Source organism: Dermochelys coriacea, chromosome 4, assembly GCF_009764565.3.
Source record: "Dermochelys coriacea isolate rDerCor1 chromosome 4, rDerCor1.pri.v4, whole genome shotgun sequence".
Classification (NCBI taxonomy): domain Eukaryota; kingdom Metazoa; phylum Chordata; order Testudines; family Dermochelyidae; genus Dermochelys; species Dermochelys coriacea.
In genome coordinates, this window is record NC_050071.1 from 21,087,946 (window position 1) to 21,107,148 (window position 19,203).

The 19,203-nt window shown below is 41.6% G+C and overlaps 1 protein-coding gene across 2 annotated transcripts in view; it reads left to right on the top strand.

Moving 5' to 3' along the window:
* Positions 1-13,922, top strand: part of LOC119854724 (E3 ISG15--protein ligase HERC5-like) — a 51,552-nt gene extending 37,630 nt beyond the window's left edge. For both annotated transcript variants that reach the window (XM_038399724.2, XM_038399725.2), the window contains 7 exons: positions 3,393-3,536; positions 4,330-4,496; positions 6,922-6,988; positions 7,203-7,285; positions 8,211-8,394; positions 9,802-9,901; positions 11,741-13,922. In XM_038399724.2, coding sequence (XP_038255652.1) covers positions 3,393-3,536; positions 4,330-4,496; positions 6,922-6,988; positions 7,203-7,285; positions 8,211-8,394; positions 9,802-9,901; positions 11,741-11,955 — 960 coding nt within the window. In that variant the 3' untranslated portion in view covers positions 11,956-13,922. The remainder of the gene's footprint in view (positions 1-3,392; positions 3,537-4,329; positions 4,497-6,921; positions 6,989-7,202; positions 7,286-8,210; positions 8,395-9,801; positions 9,902-11,740) is intronic.
* The last annotated feature ends 5,281 nt before the right edge of the window (positions 13,923-19,203 follow it).

Consider the following 19,203-nt stretch of genomic DNA (forward strand, 5'->3'; position numbering starts at 1 on the left):
ACGCTGTGGTTTCTGTTTTCTAAATACTTGGGAGACTCGCGGAGGCTCCGCACCAGCACCATCACGGACTGTGGCCAGCTAATCTCCTTCTAAAACCAGGGGGAGGAGAAGTTTGTGGAAGGCGCCACCGGACTCCTCCTTGTTGTTGTGCAGACAGACTAACACGGCCACCCGCTGGCACTTAATCTCATTCCACAGGTTGCAGAGCAGCAGCCGTGTTGGTCTGTAGCCGCAAAAAGAAAAGGAGGACCCGTGGCACCTTAGAGACTAACACATTTATTAGAGCATAAGCTTTCGTGAGCTACAGCCCACTTCGTCGGAGGCATTCAGTGGAAAATACAGTGGGGAGATTTTATACACACACAGAGAACATGAAACAATGGGTGCTACCGTACACACTGTAAGGAGAGTAGTTTCAGAGTAGCAGCCGTGTTAGTCTGTATTCGCAAAAAGAAAAGGAGGACTTGTGGCACCTTAGAGACTAACACATTTATTAGAGCATAAGCTTTCGTGAGCTACAGCTCACTTCGTCGGATGCATTTGAAGCACTTCCCTGAGCAGTTCCAGGGGAAGGGATAGCTCAGTGAGCATTGGCCTGCTAAACCCAGGGTTGTGAGTTCAATCCTTGAGGGGGCCATTTAGGGATTTGGGGCAAAAATTGGGGATTGGTCCTGCTTTGAGCAGGGGGTTGGGCTAGATGATCTCCTGAGGTCCCTTCCAACCCTGGTATTCTATGGTTCTATGTCTACAAGCTGAGGCTACGGCTATTTGTGCACCTCTAGGAAAAGTTGTTGGACCATGGCCAGATATACACTCCCCCAGAGTTGACAAATTGTACTCGTGTGGAGGGAGTGTCAGCAATACTTCCTTGTGGGGAGTTCATTTTTAGTCTATTTTTATTTTTAATCTCACTGATGAGGAAAGAATTTTGTTGAGTCGATTTCAGTGGGACATTGGAATTTCTTTTGACATCTTCCTTGTTCAACATACGACAGCTTGACTGCTCTAAACCTTTGTTTTCAGAGATGTATAACTTGCTCAGGAAACTGGAAAAAGAGAATCTAGGGTGTTTTAAACTCAGTTAAAAAAAGAAAGGAAGAAAAACAAACCTAATGTCATAAAAATGAGACAAAAATGATTACATTTTGGCAAGTGAGCTTCCCCATAGCCCACACTTTGACCTGAATACCTGCTGACATACAGAAAAAATCTCAACTCCCCAAACTGGGTCAGCAAATGCCCCAGATAGTGCAGCACTTGCTTTGATGTTTGATGTCGCAGAGCTGCCCCGCCAGAAGAGGGCACTCTATCAAATATTTCAGTAATCGTATAAAAGGTAACTGAAGCACATGGAAGCCACATGTGCTTCCAAATGTGGACATGGCTACTGGATTTTGTAAATGCTATTTACTGCTGCTATGATACGACAGGGATGGAGCAGCAAAACACAACTGGGAGGTGAAGTGAAGGAGCAAGGAGGGAAAGGGAACATATGGGAGAGACTGGAGGAGTAGAGAAGTATATTGGAGAAGTAGAAAATACATTGGAGAATAGAATGAAAGAGCATTTCAAAGAAAGCACACCACAAGAGAAGACTTGAGAGAGAGAGAGACACTGTATCAGGCATGAGAGAGCACAGAATAATGGGAGTGGGAGCCTGAATTTATTACAGATGTGCATGAGGACATTTCCTTGGATTCTTTTATACTTGACAAGTTGAGGCCTATGTGACTACTATACATGCTATAATTTTTTTTCATAAGCATGTCTAACACTCATTTTAAATTAACAAAGTATTACATTTATTTACACAACGATCAGTCTTAGTTGTTCAGGCAACTCCTAGCTGGGTAATTTATTTCCATCCAGGGGTTCTGAGATTATCAGAAACCATGACCCAAAAGATCATGTGATTTATTATTCTCGCTAGAATGGCAAGAAGGAATTACAGCTTTATACAGCAATCCACTTTTGGGGAATATAGAGTTTTCTGAGAACCAATATACAAATGATGCAGAACAGTAAATACATATTATTTTATTTAAATGGCATTGTGTGTGTTATATATAACAAATATCAGGGTTTTTTTTTTTAATGCAGATATGGCTATTATTTGGAATTAAAATCAGGTAATACCAACTGATTTCCACTAGATGGTGCTATGCTGTTTATAAAATAAGGTTTAAGCTCAAGCTTCTGTGCTTATTCCGATGCTGTAAAATTACCAGTAGTGTTTTCGGTAAGTGAATGTATTGTTATCAAAAGGCCAGTGCCACCTTTCCATTCTCTTCTCCCACTGAGCCATCTCAAAAGACAGCCTTGGAAATAGTAGTCTCCTGCTTATTCACATAGCAGGCACGGTGCATAAAGCCGCAATGCAAATTTGCCCCTTGTGTAGCCTTTTACATTGGGGCAAAGGGAGTGTAGAACATTACCAAGTCAGAATGATAGCCTTTTACACCTACTTGGCCCTGATGTAAATAACTGCACAGGTTGCAGACCAACAGTGATATATATCCTAGGGATGAAATTTTGTCCCCATTGAAATCAATGGGAGCGTTGTCACTAATTTCTTTGGGGTCAGGATTTCACCCTTCATGCGTACTAACATTCACGTGTGGCTTATCATCATTAAAGGGGGTGTCAATAGCTGTCTAGCTGGCATCTTTCAACAGCACTACGAGCAAATATTGGTGAAGCAAAGGAACCTGTGGAAACTGGGCAGGGGAAAAATTCGTGCCTTGGATTTAAGGATAAGGATCTAATTTGTCAGATTATAGTACCAGTACTGCCAACTTCAAACATTCAAAAAAAATCACTAGTCAGGCCCCCAAAATTATAAAACTGTCTTGAAATGCATAAGATCTTTAAAAATAATACATTTTGGATTCTTTTTATTTGCTTTCTGGTTTTAGGAACCTGCGTTCATGTTTTTCAAGCTTGCTTCTGCAACTACAAAGGCTAGACATTTTTTTCAAAATGTTTTTTCACATATGCACATGACTCCAAGAGTTGGGGCTTTCAGAAAAATACCAACTAGCACAAGACTCATAATAAAATTGACAGCTGACAACACTGTGGTATCACTTATACCTTTTCCTTCTTCTATCTCCATCTCCTGTCCAGTATAACAGATGATGATCATTCAAGGGTAAACACACTGAAGTGTTTCATGCTGAACAGCCACTGCAGTTATGGGTATTCAATTTGTTATTGCCACCTCTGCAAACAAGGGCTCCAATCTTGCAATTTCATATGCATTGACAGTCCCTTGCACCAGCATCGAGCTCCCTGCAGATTTCAGGGCCCAAGTAACTGCCTAGTGTGCAAGTGATCGTTTCAGTATGGACACAAGAGCAGTGATTTTGTTGGGGTCTTTTTGGACTATTCAGGTGCAGTTCATTGGAGAACAAGGTATTGATGATGGAGGGTTGTCCCAGGAGTTCTTCACTATCATTACAAGGGAACTGTGTTGTCCAGAAGCACAGATATTCAGAAGTTTGGAGGACTCCAAGCTGATTTGGTTCCCCTCTCAGGTGAGTTATTAAGATGATACTATTTTTTAACCTCACTTTAAAAAAAAAAAAAAAGTCTCCTTTTAGCTGGTATTTCCCCACATGACTGTCACCCCTTCACATTTTTATGAACTGGCTCACCATCTGGGTCATGTCTTCTGTGAGAAACAGACTTAGAAATCCTGCAGGTCTCCCTGTGGGCAGTGCTTGGATCCCACTGAGCAAGCTCAGTTTCCATTAGGGGAAATCCTGGAGTCCCACCAACAACCAGAGTCTCAGTTAAAGGAGTTTCCAGTTCATATTTTGGGCCTCAGAAATGCTTCCTCTTTTAAATAGCAGGTATAGGGTTCTATATGTATGCAGTTACTTTTTTATTTACGCATAGGGTATGTTCACTGCAATCAGGAGGTGTGACTGTAGGACACGTAGATAAACATGAGATACTTTTGAAGTTAGCTCAAGTAACAATCACAGCGAAGCCACAGTGGCACGGACTAGCCCTGTCTGCCCAGGACCCTGGGCGTATACTTGAGTGAGTGTCATCTGTGCTGCTGCAGCTTCACTGCTATTGTGAGATCAAGGTTAGCTCAGGTGTACCTACATATGCTGCAATCACACCTCCCAACTGCAAGTGAGACATAGCTATAAGAGAGTGTAAGTGACTTGCCCAGGAACTCAGCAGCAGAACGATGAATACAATTCACGGATCCTGATACCCAGTCCTCTGCCTCTAGCCACTAGACACGCTCCCTCCCCACCATAATAAAAAGTCAGTAATAAGGGTTTTATTTTGTTTTTTAAACACACAAACTAGGTACCAGGAAGCGAAGACACCTTTTTCCTGATTGGCACTCTGTTTGGAATGGCACTGTATAACATGAAGATCGCTCCCTTTCATTTCCCTCTAGCTCTGTACAAAAAGTTGCTGGACATCCCACCCACTCTAGAAGACTTAAAAGAGCTGTCTCCTATAGAAGGGAGGTATGATAAAACAATTTCCCAAGCTTTGTGCCATTAAATAAAAGTGGGGGGGGGAGTCTACTACTTTGTGGTGTGCATAGAAACCACTAAAAACAAAGCTAAATGCAGTTATTCAAGTACATGCCTTCAATGAACTTATAATACCATACTGCTTTTGATATGATAATACTAGGACAAGGACATGCTCCAGAGATGAGACGCTCGGGGTACATTTGCTCTGCAAGTGAATTGCAGCACGTGTATACAAACCTGATCTAGCTTTAATCGAGTTAGCACGAGTACCACTAGCAGTGAAGCTGCAGCAGTGTGGGCTAGCTGACTGGGTCAGTACTCAGAGTCCTGGGCTGGCTTGTATAGTTGATGCTGATGCCCGTGCTGCCGTGGCTTCACTGCTATTGATACTCACGCTAATTAGATTGCGGATAGCTCGGTATGTCTACATGTGCTGCACGCACTCCTTCGATTTCAGTGTAGACACACCCTAAGGGTGAAACTCTGCGCCCACTGAAGTCCATAGTGAAACTCCCTTTGTCTTCAGTGGGGCCAGGATTTCACCCCAAATGGGCATTGGACAGGCAGGAAGGTTGACTTGCACCCCTGCAAACAGACAAGTTAAGGGCTTGTCTACACTACCAAGTTTTGTTGACAAAACTTATGTCGACACCCAAAAGTCAACAAAACAAAAAAATCGCCAAAGGGTGTTCACGCTTGCTCCCTCTGTTGACCGATCATGTCCTCATTGGGGAGACCATCATCGACAGGGTGAGCAATGCACCGTGGGTATGTATCCCACCGTGCAGTGTTGTGGGAAGGAAGAGCTGATCGCTGCACATCTTGAGATTCTCTCCGGGTTCTCCCACAGCCCCCTCAGCTGCCGAGAGCAGCATCCTGAGTAGCTCTGGGAGCTCTCCGCGCTGACACAATGACAAAACAGCACAGCAGCCTGTCCCCCTCCCCCACAGCAGCAGTCTGCCTGCGCTGTGTTCCTAGCACAAGGCAGAACAGGAGCATTCCAGTGATTTGCTCTTTCTTTGTTCCCCAAACGGAGCAGCCGACAGATACTTCCCGGAGCTTTGAAAGGGGAGGGGCACATGGCTGCAGGGAAGCAGAGATCACAACACTGAGCAGACCGATCAGGGCAGGCATTGTGGGATACTGGCTCTTTGTGGACAATAAAGGGAGGGGAAAAGACAAGTCTCTCGTAGGGGTGGAAGTTTTTTGTCACCAAAACTGGGTGTTTTTCGCGACAAAAGTTCCATTGTAGTGGGTACGCTCTTGCTGTTTTGTCGCCAAAAGGCAGTTTTTGGTGACAAAACTTGCCAGTGTAGACAAGCCCTAAGAATGTTGTTGGCTATAATTTAGGCCTGGCTGAAACAAAGCTGCGTCTCATTTAATAGTCTCCTGATTGGTGGGTTATAAATTTCTGTTGTGATTCCATTTTAACCAACTTAAATGTTTAGTATAACAGAATTATTTCCCTATGCTGTGATCATGTGAGATCTGAGAAACTAAGCTTTGGTTGCATTAGGTTTGAATAAGAGATTTCAGATATGTACAGCAGGAAATGGTGGTGGTGATTCAGTAGATAGTGTTTTTCTCTTTGATTTAATTTTGAACCAATGTCCAATGGGGATACTGTGGTGCTCATTCTGGCTGAGAAGTAAGAGACCAGGATCACAAAGATTGCATGGCAATTTATTTTGTTTGTTTTTTAATAGCATGTCTGTTTTCCTCCAGTGTCTGGGACAAGTTCCAACTTGGTTACTTGCATTCTGCCTACCCAACCTCCTCACCCTGCTGTTTCACTTCTTATTTCACTAACTTGCACAGCACTTATCACCATGGCAATTAAGTGCTTCACACAAAAATTAAAAGAACAAACAAACTATGAATTACCTCAGTGAACCAAATTACCAAAAAATCTTCACTTCCTGTCTTAAATTGCTGTGTGGTGCTGCTGTGCACGACAAAATCGTTCTTATCTATCATCCCCCTGGTCCATGATGGAATTCTCTTGACTCACTAAACATAGCAGCCTCAGGCCTTGATTCTGCACACACTTACACATGTGAGTAACTGTCAGTGGAACTATTCATGTGTGTAAGGTTATTCACATATATAACTGTAGGATGGGGGTCCGAGGCCCCAGTCCTACGATGACCTGGGTGTAAGCTGACCTATACATCTGCATGGAATTCCTTTAAAGTCAGGGGGGCTCTGCTCAGGCCACATGAAGCTCATTGCTGGATCAGGCCTGAAGTTTATAGACCAGTTGTAGACCAATTTGTGGGTCATTCGGAATGAACGGTGCTAGATAAGATGCAAGACAAAAAATGTGTATATGTACAGAAATAGAAAATATTTTGCTAACTTGCATTAACAAAATTATTTAGAGTCTATTTCCATATTGCTTCTTGTCTGACAGGAATCTTCAAGCAATGCTGGATGAAGACTATGATGACATCCTTGAGAACATGATGATGGATTTCACAGTAAGCCATTATCATCCTACTTACGGGCCCAGCTCTGCAAACACTTATACACAGAGTAACTTGATTTATGAGTAGTCCTATTGAAATGAGCACAACTGATCATATAAGTTAAGTCTTCACCTTCATAAGTGTTTGCAGTATCAGGCTCAGTATAAAAAATAAGAATGGTATGTGTAAACCAGCATTCAATTTTTTACTTTGCCTTTGACTGTAGATAATGAAGGAACAAGGAGGATCTATAGTTTCCATCGAACTTAAAGAAAATGGTGCAGACATTCCAATCACAAAGCATAATAGGTAGTTGTTTTTTCTCTCTCTGTATATATATATATACACACACACACTTTTCTTTAAGCATCTAGTGTTTTAGTTTCTGTCCTGGAAGAGGTATAGATATTTATTTATATATATATATATATATATATATATATATATATATATAGGTTTTAAACTGTAAGATTTTTCTTATGAGCAAAGTGTTTGTTACATAGGACAGAAAGATAGTTGGAAGTAAAAGTTCATTAACCTTACAGTGTATCAGGGATAACCTCAACACAGGGGTAACTGGGAGATGATAGTCTTTGGTCTGTGTTATGCAGAAGCTCAGAAATGGTCCCAGCTGGGCTTAAAATCTCTGAAACTGAAAGTCCTATTTAAGCCCTATATATAATATTTAAAGTGGGTAGATGATATAGAACTACAATTCCAGTGAATCATTCCTGTCACAAATAAAAAGAAGACTCAAACTGAGTTAAACCTGTGTAAATCCAGAATAATTCTGTTGACTTCAATGGGTGTTACTCTGGATTTATTCTGCTGTAAAACAGAGCAGAATATGGACCAGGGAACAGTGTTTATAAATGTGCATGCAGCACAAAATAAAGAATACCTACCATGTCTTACTCTGGGACCCTTGGCTACTACTATAATATAAATAATTAATAAGAATGACCTTATAATGCATAAAAATAGCAGATAAAATGCATTCATGGGGGTGACTGAATTGACCGTCATTTGTAGTGGCCATTCCTGTTTGTTTATGTACATAGGTAATCCTATTGAACTCAGTGGGATGGCTACTCATGTGCACAAAGTTTCTTGCATGTGTTGGATTAAGGCCACATTCAGGAATGAACTATTGTAGGTTTCCCCTTTAAAGTTGTCCCTCACTCTGTTTCACTAAAAGCAAGAAATCTACAGCATTCGGTTGATACTTTTGCAGGAAAGAATACGTCAATGCATACGTGAATTATGTGTTCAATGAATCGGTAAAGAAGCCGTTTGAGGATTTCAGGAATGGGTTTTTAAGAGGCTGTCCAGCTAAAAAGTGGAAGCTCTTCCTTCCTATCGAATTCCTGACTGTTTTCCGTGGACATACAAAATATGACTGGAAGCTGCTGGAAGAGGTAATGCAGTCCAGCAGAGCATGCACCTGCTTCACTTGCTGAATATAGGTTCCCTGTCTTTGTTCTTTTGTAGAGTACATACTCCATGAATGAGAGAATAGGTGGTTCAGGGGCCTGGTAAGAGATGAGGGGCTTTTCACTTAGGTTCACGCCAGTGACCCAATTTAATGTTCCTTGTGGCTACTAGTCATTTTGGGGCTAAACAGGTTGATGATATTCCTTTAAATTCTTTTGGGTTGTGCTGTTGTCTCATTTCTAGTGCTCTGTAGCCAAAGAAACATGATCTGGAGGTCCATGCTGCAGAGTACTGCACCGAGCATGCTTTGGGCACTCAAAGACAGTAGAAAAGTGGTGCCTTTGCTGACTACGCGTATATACAGCATCTAGCACCGTCGGGCCCCAGTTAGGGCAGGGGTTGCTAGGCATTACTGTAATACAAATACTAATAACAATTTTCAGAGCTCCACCCGTTACACCCTTGTTGGAAATTTGCCCAATATGAAAGACGTCCCTTCGGTTTTCCTGGTACCACTTCTTAAGATAAAAAAAAACAAACAAACGAGAAGAATTAGAGATGGGCCTAAAGCAATACCCCAGATCTGACCTGAGTCCTTCCCTCGCACCACCTTCAAGCTGCAAAGTGGGCATGTTAGAAATCCATTCCCAGATCTGAAATCCATGTACTATACTCCCTTCTCTATAGCTGGTTGAGGCAGACCCTTGATTAGAGTGCTCTGAACTTCTGCATTAGTACAGGGGTATTTAAAAATCTGAAGTAAATAGGATGAAACTCAATGAGTCATCAGTGTACCACTGTTGCAAAAAAAGTGTTCATCATTCTGGGATATATTAGTAGGAGTGTTGTAAGCATGCCATGAGAAGTAGTTCTTCCACTCTACTCAGCACTGAGAAGGCCTCAACTGGAGTATTTTTCCAGTTCTCGGCAGTGGGCACCACGCTTCAGGAAAGATGTGGACAAATTGGAGAAAGTCCAGAGGAGAACAACAAAACATGACCTATGAGGAAAGACTTAAAAAAACTGGGTTTGTTTAATCTGGAGACGAGAAGACTGATGGGAGACATAACAGTCTTCAACTATGTAAATGCTGTTACAAAAAGGAGAGTGATGCATTGTTTTTCTTAATCACTGAGGACAGGACAAGAAGTAATGGTCTTAAACTGCAGCAGGGGAAAATTAAGTTAGACATTAGGAAAAACTTCCTGTCAGGTAGTTAAGCACTGTAACAAATTACCTAGGCATCTTGGTTAATGTCCATAATTGAAGGATTTTAACAACAGGTTAGACAAGTACCTGTCAGGGATGGTCTAGATAATACCTAGCAAGGTGCCTTCTGGTCTTATATTTCTAGACTAACGGGGCAGGGTTATTTTTATTCTCTTTGACAGAATACAAAGTACACAGATTATGAAAAGTCTGATCAAACCATCAAGAACTTTTGGGCTGTGTTTCATGAACTCCCAGAAGAAAAGAAGAAGAATTTTCTTGGTAATAAAACAGGCACTTTAAAGAATACACTAAATATTCTCTCTCTATTTAAAAAACAAAAAGCCATTTTGGTTGTAAAATAATTTTGTTCTAAATTGCTTTTTACTGCATTTGGTCTCGTTTTCATCATTTCCATGCCAGAGCCTTCCCTGCCAAATTTAGTTCTATTCCTCTAGGTCTCACTCTTAGACTCTGCCCCAGTGCATCTGAGTTAGCCATGATTCTTCTATACTTCCTTTATCCCGAACATCCCTAGGTATCCTAACTTTATTCCACCTAAGGCTAATATAGAGCCTGTGGAGGTGATGGGTCATGAATCAGCATGCAGCTGACACAGGAGGTATTTGATTAGCTTCACACCTCATGGGAGTATTTAGTTTGACTAAGTGGAAGAATATCTACTTCTTAATTCTTCATTGGTGTAACAGGTAGTTCTGCTGGAAATATTTTAGAAGTATGTGTTAGTGGTTAGAGCAGAGGACGAGGAGTCAAGACTTCTGCCTTTTTCCCCAGCTCCCTCTTTGATTGGATTAATTGATTGATTATTAGTACAGCTGGGGTGCAGATTTCTGTCACAATATTTTTTCTAACAGAAAATGCCATTTCTACAGGCAAAACTCATATTTTGCTGACACTCCTTGATTTTCCAGAAAAATCAAAACAAAATGTTTTGGGTCAGGTACCAAATTGAACATTTTGATTTTTTTAAATGAATCAAAATGTTTAGTTTCGGGTCAGTTCAGCATTAATCTATGCTCACCAGAGCAGCCCTAGATCATTATGGAATTTGTAGTTCAGTTGCCCCATGCCCCCATTATCTTTTATGGGCAAGTGCTCCCTGGCTGGACTGCATTTCCCATGATGCACCATAATGGTTCAACCAGCAGGGAGATGCATCATGGGAGATGCAGTCCAGCCAGGGAGCCCCATCCATAGAGGAGAATTTGGGCATTAGGCACCAGCACCACAACTCCCATGAGACGCTTTGACATTTTAAGGAAGGCCCCAGATTAATGTTGAACCAAGTCAAAATGAAACTTTTTAATTTGGTTCACCAAACCAAAATGAAAAGTTTCAAATTTGGGAGTGATGAAACATTTAATTTTGATTGAAAATGTTGAACAAAATGTTTAGACATTTCCTAATTGAAATGTTTATGATCTTTCCAGTCCATGAAAAAAATTGAAATTTGGACATTTTTTCCTGATTTGGGATGACAACAAATGTCAAAATATCAGAAATTCCCCACAGAACAGAAATTCTGCTAGATCTATTAATTAATCTCTCTTTCCAAGGTATTTCAAGACATCTATCGCCATAGTACCTTAGTGCAAGATAACCATAGATAGCATTGGGTATGCCCCCCCAAAATTCCGGTGTGTCTTTTTGTATTTAATTTTATAAACTTTGAGGTGAAATTGTGGCACAGATCACAAGGAGGGGGCACAAAAGAGATGACTTGGTCGGGGCCTAAGAGGAGTTCTTAATTATGTGAGTGGTCCTTACTGACACAAGTAATCCCAGCTTTATCCAAGAAGGTTGCTGGATGAGGTTCATAGTTTTTAAACACAGAAAGCCTAGCCTCGCCTTTCTAACTTAAAAAATATTTTTAATTAAAAAAGAAAAGAAGGGATCATGCTCATTATAAGTCAGCAAGTAAAAGGATTCAAAATATTCAAGTACACGAAGTGCAAAACAAAAAACACAAAACAAGTAACTTGTACAATTACCTGTATATTTACTTTGTGATTCTCTGCCCCCCCCCCATTTGTCCTCCAATAATATTATCTTAGTGTGTTTTCTGTTTGTATCTTGTTGACTTTTCTTTTCTCCCCTCAGCTTTTCTGACAGGAACGGATCGAATCCCTGCCGAAGGGATGAGACATTTTCAATTCACTATTGCAGACTTGAAAAAAGAAAACCCGGACCTTTTCCATCCTATTGCCAATACCTGCTATCACATCTTGGTGCTCCCAAGATACAGCAATGAAGAGATTCTTCGGGAAAAGTTCCTGAATGCCTTAGAGTATTATGAAAAATTTAGCCTATCATAAATTGTGGCCAAGAGCAATGTAAAAAAACATTTTTCATGTCTTATTTGCAATAGTATTCTATTGTTAGCTATTGTTGGAGGAGATGCCACCAAATCCTGTCTTTTATTTGTACTGCACCTTAAAAACATTCAGATTCATTCATCTTTTGGGATTGCACTTTGACTGCAGGCCTGAGAATGACCACCTTTGTTGAAGTACCTAAGATTGTAGAACAGGTTTGTAAAAAGTCAGTGAACTAACTAACCAAGTGCAACATTGACTAAACGAAAATGTATTATTGGTTAAATGACTTTTTCCCTGCATAATCTCTTACATTGGATATAAATTGTGTATGTGTATATAAATATATATATACACACATATAGAGAGAAAGAGAGATTGATTTTGTGATATGACAGGTGTATATATAGAACATAGGAATTTCAAAGGTACCTAATGGATTTAAATGCCCAATTCTCCTTGAATTTCATTTGGATTTGGGTGAATGAGTCTCTTAGATTCCATTGCAAATCCCACCCTTAATTTTTATCTAAAGAACATGTTGTAATTAATTATATAATGGTATATATAATAGGTTGACAATGTATATAATAGGTACTTTTAACTTGAGTGCTACCCACCAAACTGCTGTGTTAGGCAAAATCACCCTCCCGGTCTTAACTCGCATGCTTCCTACATTCCCAGCATTTAAGAGAATCTTGCTGCTTCACAGATGTTTCTGGCTGGGGTTTTCAAAGGAGCATAAGGGAGATAGACACCCAACTCCCAATTAATTCTAATGGGAGATGGGCAACTGACTCCCTGCAGCCACTTGGAAAGTCTCCAGCATACCGACACATTCAGCGAGCAAGAGGTTAATTGGATGCTGGGAGGAGGGGTTGGTAAAGACAGTGATGACTCTGTAACTCTACAGTGCTCTTATTTGACATGCACCTGATTATTCAGCAAAATAAGTCACTATCTTTGCCAGCTGCAGAAGCCTGAATTGTGTTCACAGGGTGACCTCAAGAAGCAAGTCAACAACTATAATATTAACAAATAACAATTAACACTTCTCCTATAGGTTTCCCAATGCATCCTGTCTTCACTGTGTCTTTTTTTGTTTGGTCTGTAAGCTCTTTGGGGCAGAGATTCTCCATACTTTGTATCTTGTATAGAACCAAGCACGCTGTCAATGCATTCTTAATAGTAGTAATGCCAAGGGCAGAGGAGGATGAAATTTCCACTGATCAGAAATATTAGTGATGAGTTCTCTAGGCTTATCCACTACCTAAGGGGGCCTGAACCTGCAAATATGTACTGGAGTGAGCAGTCCATACTCTCACAAGCACTGTCTTTGACTCCCCCAAGTAAGAGGTTTCAGGATCAGGACTCAGCGTGGCAAATATTTTATATTCTATCAGTCATTTCCAGGCTTCGCTAAAAGCGGTATTTTTAAAACATTAATGCAAGGGCTTTGCATTCCCAACATGCTGTGAACTTCTTACTTTCACTGTAAGTAGTTTTTTAAAGGGGGTGTGTGGCGTGCTAAGCAAATAGATTTCATTTTCAAAAGTTCAATGCTTTTTTAAATAAATGTCACTGCTACCATAAGTTAAACTCTTTGGGTCCAATCATGTGCATGGATCCCTGCATCTTTGCAGGCTTCCTGGTGGGCCCTTGGAGCTGGCTGTACTTTGCACAATTAAGGCCCAACACTGATAACGCTATGCAAGGTTGTAAACACTGCAGACTATACTTTTATATTTTTCTGTAGTTTTTCTTGTAAAAAGCATATAAATATTGCATCTTTTTCATTGTCCAACAACTGTGCTCATTGCTTATCCTGAGTACCGTATGTTTGTTATACATTGTTGAATATGTCAGTGGGCAGGTACCTAAAGTAAGTTTCATGTGTAAGAAAGTGTTTTACTGGCCCTTTTGCCAAATGTTGTGTTGAAATAAATGAGGATAGCCTTTCATATGTATAGCTGACAGTGTTTTTCTTTGTTCTACAACTGCCTGTGTACTGTTCTGTTTCCTTGGTTCTCTCTCTTCATAAAGCAAATTTTCAGAAGCGGGCACAATAGGAAGTGAAGGCTGAGCTAAGTCTATCATGTGCAACATAATTATGTTTCTGATCCAATTTCCTATTACATTAGTAAGCCAGGTCAAGCTTGTTGCTGTGTGGGTAGATATTTGCTTTATACTGATATGTAAATCTAGGACAAACGTAAGATACAGTATTCTTCACTTCCTGTCCTAAACTGTTGTGTTGCTGCTGTGTGCTGTACGACAAACCCTATGTTTCACGCCAGAGGCGGCTGCGTTTCAGTGATAAGTGAGGTGATTCCTATATAGGGCTGGCCCCACACTCCCTTTGCTTCTGTCAATGCAGAGGAAACTAAACTCTTGGATCTGAGTAGGTCACCGCGGGAGCACCAGCTCTACATATGGCTCCAGATTCCCACAGAAACTTCTCTGTGGGACGGGCAGGTCTGGCTACTCTCTTTGGCATCCTGCTCCTTCCTCCTAAAACTGTAGGTCGTCAAAGCAGAGCAAGTGCCCTATGTTGTGATGCCCCCTTCCACACGTACCCCCTACAGGAGTTTCAGAGAGCAGCTGCAGCCGAAATCCCTGGCTCTTGTCATTCCTAGAGGAGATGGGTTGCCATGGTGCTGCAGGGGGTGAAGTGGAAGTGTGTGATGAAACTGGCAGGACCCTGTGCCACTTTTATACACTGCCTTTTCTTTCATTGTAGTGATGAGATTTAATTGGGATGAACGTCCTGCCATATAGTATTCCCAAATGCTAACCGAGCTGGGACTCCCACTCAGCTTTCCTGCATGGCAGCTCAAAGCACTACCCCAGGCCAGCCTGCCGCTCATCTACTTCTTTCTTTCCTGTTATACTTTCTGATTCTACACTAGGGCTTGGAAATTCTGAGTAACTGTAAGTACTGTGCAACTATACGAAAGATGGTTTCTGTTTGGATTTCACAATAACCTATTGCAGATTAAATGATTATAGGTTTATTTGCAGCCCGCAGGAATTTCCTCCATCTCATATGATGCATGAGAGAGAGAGTCTGGAGTAACTTGCAAGGCTATTTTTAATTCATACTGAAATAAGCCCTGATCTTAGAAAAATAAACTCCCTCGCAAACAGTACTTTGGGCATCAAGTTGTGCCTACATTACAGTTCCTGGGTACAGTGCCCAAAACAAACCAACCAACAAACAAAAATCCACAGGAGCTGAACCTATTTTAAGACATTAATTCAAAAGAGTCTGTGTTGGCCAGAGACAGTGTATGAAACCCACATTAGAAAGTGTTTTTTGAGATGCTTCTTCCTGTCTGAATGTCTGATTATCACATTTAAAGAAGCCCTAATGCTGTTTGCAGTGAAGAATAGCTGGTTTTGTCAGGCATCCTTTTAGAACAAAATCTCCTTGGAGTTTCTAGGTCAAGATAAGCCAAAGGGTGTGAGATGTGCTCTGTGAAGAGGTTTAGCCAAGGGTGGGGAATGGATGTACTGGAGGAAAGGCTGGCAAGAACTGGCAGAGAGCCAATGGACCACTTGCACACTTCCACACCTGCAGTACTGGTTAGCATAACCTCGGCCTTGCTGTGGAGATCCTGTACGGGATACAGGCATGATAGCCCGTCACACTTGGTAAATGTCCAGGAGGTAACTATACCATGGAAAGAATACAGAAAAAAAAAACATACATGTTCCCTCCAGTGACAAAGAGACCTCTATGGTCAGCTCACGGTTACTACTCCCACAAAAGATAGCTCTCATGCATTTTTATGGATGACGGGTGAATAATGTCTGGCTTATGTCAGACGGCATCTTCTCCCATTAGACCAAGAGTTCTGCCTTCAGTCTATTTTTTTTCCCTCAACTGTGGGTCATTCTTACTTTGAGTCACTTGCTGGCTGACAGACAGATCCCTCCAGGGACTAGAGACATCAGCACATGTCTGCCAAGGACCATCTACCAGAACTATAATAGAAGTTTTTAATCTGCCTTCATTTCAGGTCTAAAACCTTTCTGTTCCAATATTAATATAAGGCTTGTTTTATTTCTTCTGGGACAATGCAGGGACAATATGGATGAGAAAAGACCTGTGCACTTATGTGTTAAGACACTGTAAGGGGAAATAATTCCCAGGATTAGAGGCTAAATAAAGAAATACAAATTTAAAAAAAAAAACAACAGAAAATAAGCCACCAGACACAAGAGATAACATAAATTTTAACAAGAGTGGACAGAGAATGTTGGAAACATAGGGGCCCAAATTCTCTGCTGCACTGAGTTTCTATGTGGCACAGCAGAGGGGACAGCTCCCTGCATCTCAGGGTTATTCTAAACCCAGGGTTGGTTAGAGCAGCCCCTAGGCTGCTCTAACTTATGCCAGTTGACTGCATCAGTTGGAGCTCAATGCACTATCGTACATCCATGCCCCATCACAAATCTTTCTCCACCATTCCACAGGAATTCTCAGCTAGTCAGATTGGCTGCTTCCTGGCCTTTTGTGTAACACCAGAGAAAAAGAAAAGGGGCCAGAATGCACAAGAGCATCTGCCCTCTAACATATACCAGTTAATGAACGTTAGTGCTCTGATGTTCCTGTAAAGAGCTAGTAGAAGATGGGATAAAAATTACAAGCAAGGAGGAAATCAGGCAAGGAATCTGTGAACTAACTAATCTGAGACAAACCAATACAATGTAAAAATACATTACACATACACTGCACCAGTATGGATGACCTATCTGTCAATCTATCAAGCATCCAATCACACTGCCTAAGCACTGGTACAAAATAAAGGACCAGATTGATTTAACTACAGAAGACTCTGCTGTTGTGCTGAACTACTCTTACCTACTTGGATGGATTTTTTTTATTTCTCTGAAGTTTTCCTTTTCTGCCTCTGAAACGGCTCATAGGTTCTTCAGTCAGCTCATTGTGGCAAAGCCCATGCAAAGAGATGGGAATTGTGTGGCAATCAGAACATACACAGTATTTCTAACCCCAAATATTCAAGGAGAATGAGTCAGCTCCCTGCCCCACCAAAATAATTATTGTCTTATAAATTATGAGATTTTAATGTAAAATCATACAGTTTGGATAAAAAGAAAAGGAGGACTAGTGGCACCTTAGAGACTAACAAATTTATTTGAGCATAAGCTTTCGTGAGCTACAGCTCACTTCATCGGATGCATTCAGTGGAAAATACAGTGGGGAGATTTATATACACAGAGAACATGAAACAATGGGTGTTACCATACACACTGTAATGAGAGAGATCAGGTAAGGTGAGCTATTACCAGCAAGGTGGGGGGGACATTTTTGAAGTGATAATCAAGGTGGGCCATTTCCAGCAGTTGACAAGAACTTTTGAGGAACAGTGGCGGGCTGGCTGGAGGGGGATAAATATGGGGAAATAGTGTTACTTTGTGTAAAGACCCATCCACTCCCAGACTTTATTCAAGCCTAAATTAATTGTATCCAGGTTGCAAATTAATTCCAATTCAGCAGTCTCTCGCTGGAGTCTGTTTTTGAAGTTTTTTTGTTGAAGAATTGCCACTTTTAGATCTGTAATCGAGTGCACAAAGATATTGAAGTGTTCTCCGACTGGTTTTTGAATGTATAATTCTTGACGTCTGATTTGTGTCCATTTATTCTTTTAAGTAGAGACTGTCCAGTTTGGCCAATGTACATGGCAGAGGGGCATTGCTGGCACATGATGGCATATATCACATTGGTAGATGTGCAGGTGAATGAGCCTCTAATACTGTGGCTGATGCGATTAGGCCCTATGATGGTGTCCCCTGAATAGATATGTGGACACAGTTGGCAACGGACATTGTTGCAAGGATAGGTTCCTGGGTTAGTGGTTCTGGTGTGTGGCTGCTGGTGAGTATTTGCTTCAGATTGGGAGGCTGTCTGTAAGCAAGGACTGGCCTGTCTCCCAAGATCTGTGAGAGTGATGGGTCGTCCTTCAGGATAGGTTGTAGATCCTTGATGATGCGTTGGAGAGGTTTCAGTTGGGGGCTGAAGGTGACAGCTAGTGCATTCTGTTGTTTTCTTTGTGGGGCCTGTCCTGTAGTAGGTGACTTCTGGGTACTCTTCTGGCTCTGTCAATCTGCTTCTTCACTTCAGCAGGTGCGTAGTGTAGTAAGAATGCTTGATAGAGATCTTATAGGTTTTTGTCTCTGTCTGAGGGTTGGAGCAAATGTGGTTGTATCGTAGAGCTTGGCTGTAGACAATGGATCGTGTGGTGTGGTCTGGATGAAAGCTGGAGGCATACAGGTAAGCATAGCGGTCAGTAGGTTTCCAGCATAGGGTGGTATTTATGTGACCTTTGCTTATTAGCACCATAGTGTCCAGGAAGTGGATCTCTTATGTGGACTGGTCCAGGCGGAGGTTGATGGTGGGATGGAAATTTTTGAAATCATGGTGGAATTCCTCAAGGGCTTCTTTTCCATGGGTCCAGATGATGAAGATGTCATCAATGTAGCGCAAGTAGAGTAGGGGCATTCGGGGACAAGAGCTGAGGAAGCGTTGTTCTAAGTCAGCCATAAAAATGTTGGCATACTGTGGGGCCATTCGGGTACCCATAGCAGTGCCGCTGATTTGAAGGTATACATTGTCCCCAAATGTGAAATAGTTATGGGTGAGGACAAAGTCTCAAAGTTCAGCCACCAGGTTAGCCGTGACAGTATCGGGGATACTGTTCCTGACGGCTTGTAGTCCATCTTTGTGTGGAATGTTGGTGTAGAGGGCTTCTACATCCATAGTGGCTAGGATGGTGTTTTTAGGAAGATCACCAATGGACTGTAGTTTCCTCAGGAAGTCAGTGGTGTCTCGAAGATAGCTGGGAGTGCTGGTAACGAAGGGTCTGAGGAGGGAGTCTACATAGCCAGACAATCCTGCTGTCAGGGTGCCAATGCCTGAGATGATGGGGCGTCCAGGATTTCCAGGTTTATGGATCTTGAGTAGCAGATAGAATATCCCTGATCGGGGGTCTAGGGGTGTGTCTGTGCAGATTTGTTCTTGTGCTTTTTCAGGGAGTTTCTTGAGCAAATGCTGTAGTTTCTTTTGGTAATCCTCAGTGGGATCAGAGGGTAATGGCTTGTATAAAGTGGCGTTGGAGTGCTGCCTAGCAGCCTCTTGTTCATATTCTGACCTATTCATGATGAGGACAACAGCACCTCCTTTGTCAGCCTTTTTGATTATGATGTCAGAGTTGTTCCTGAGGC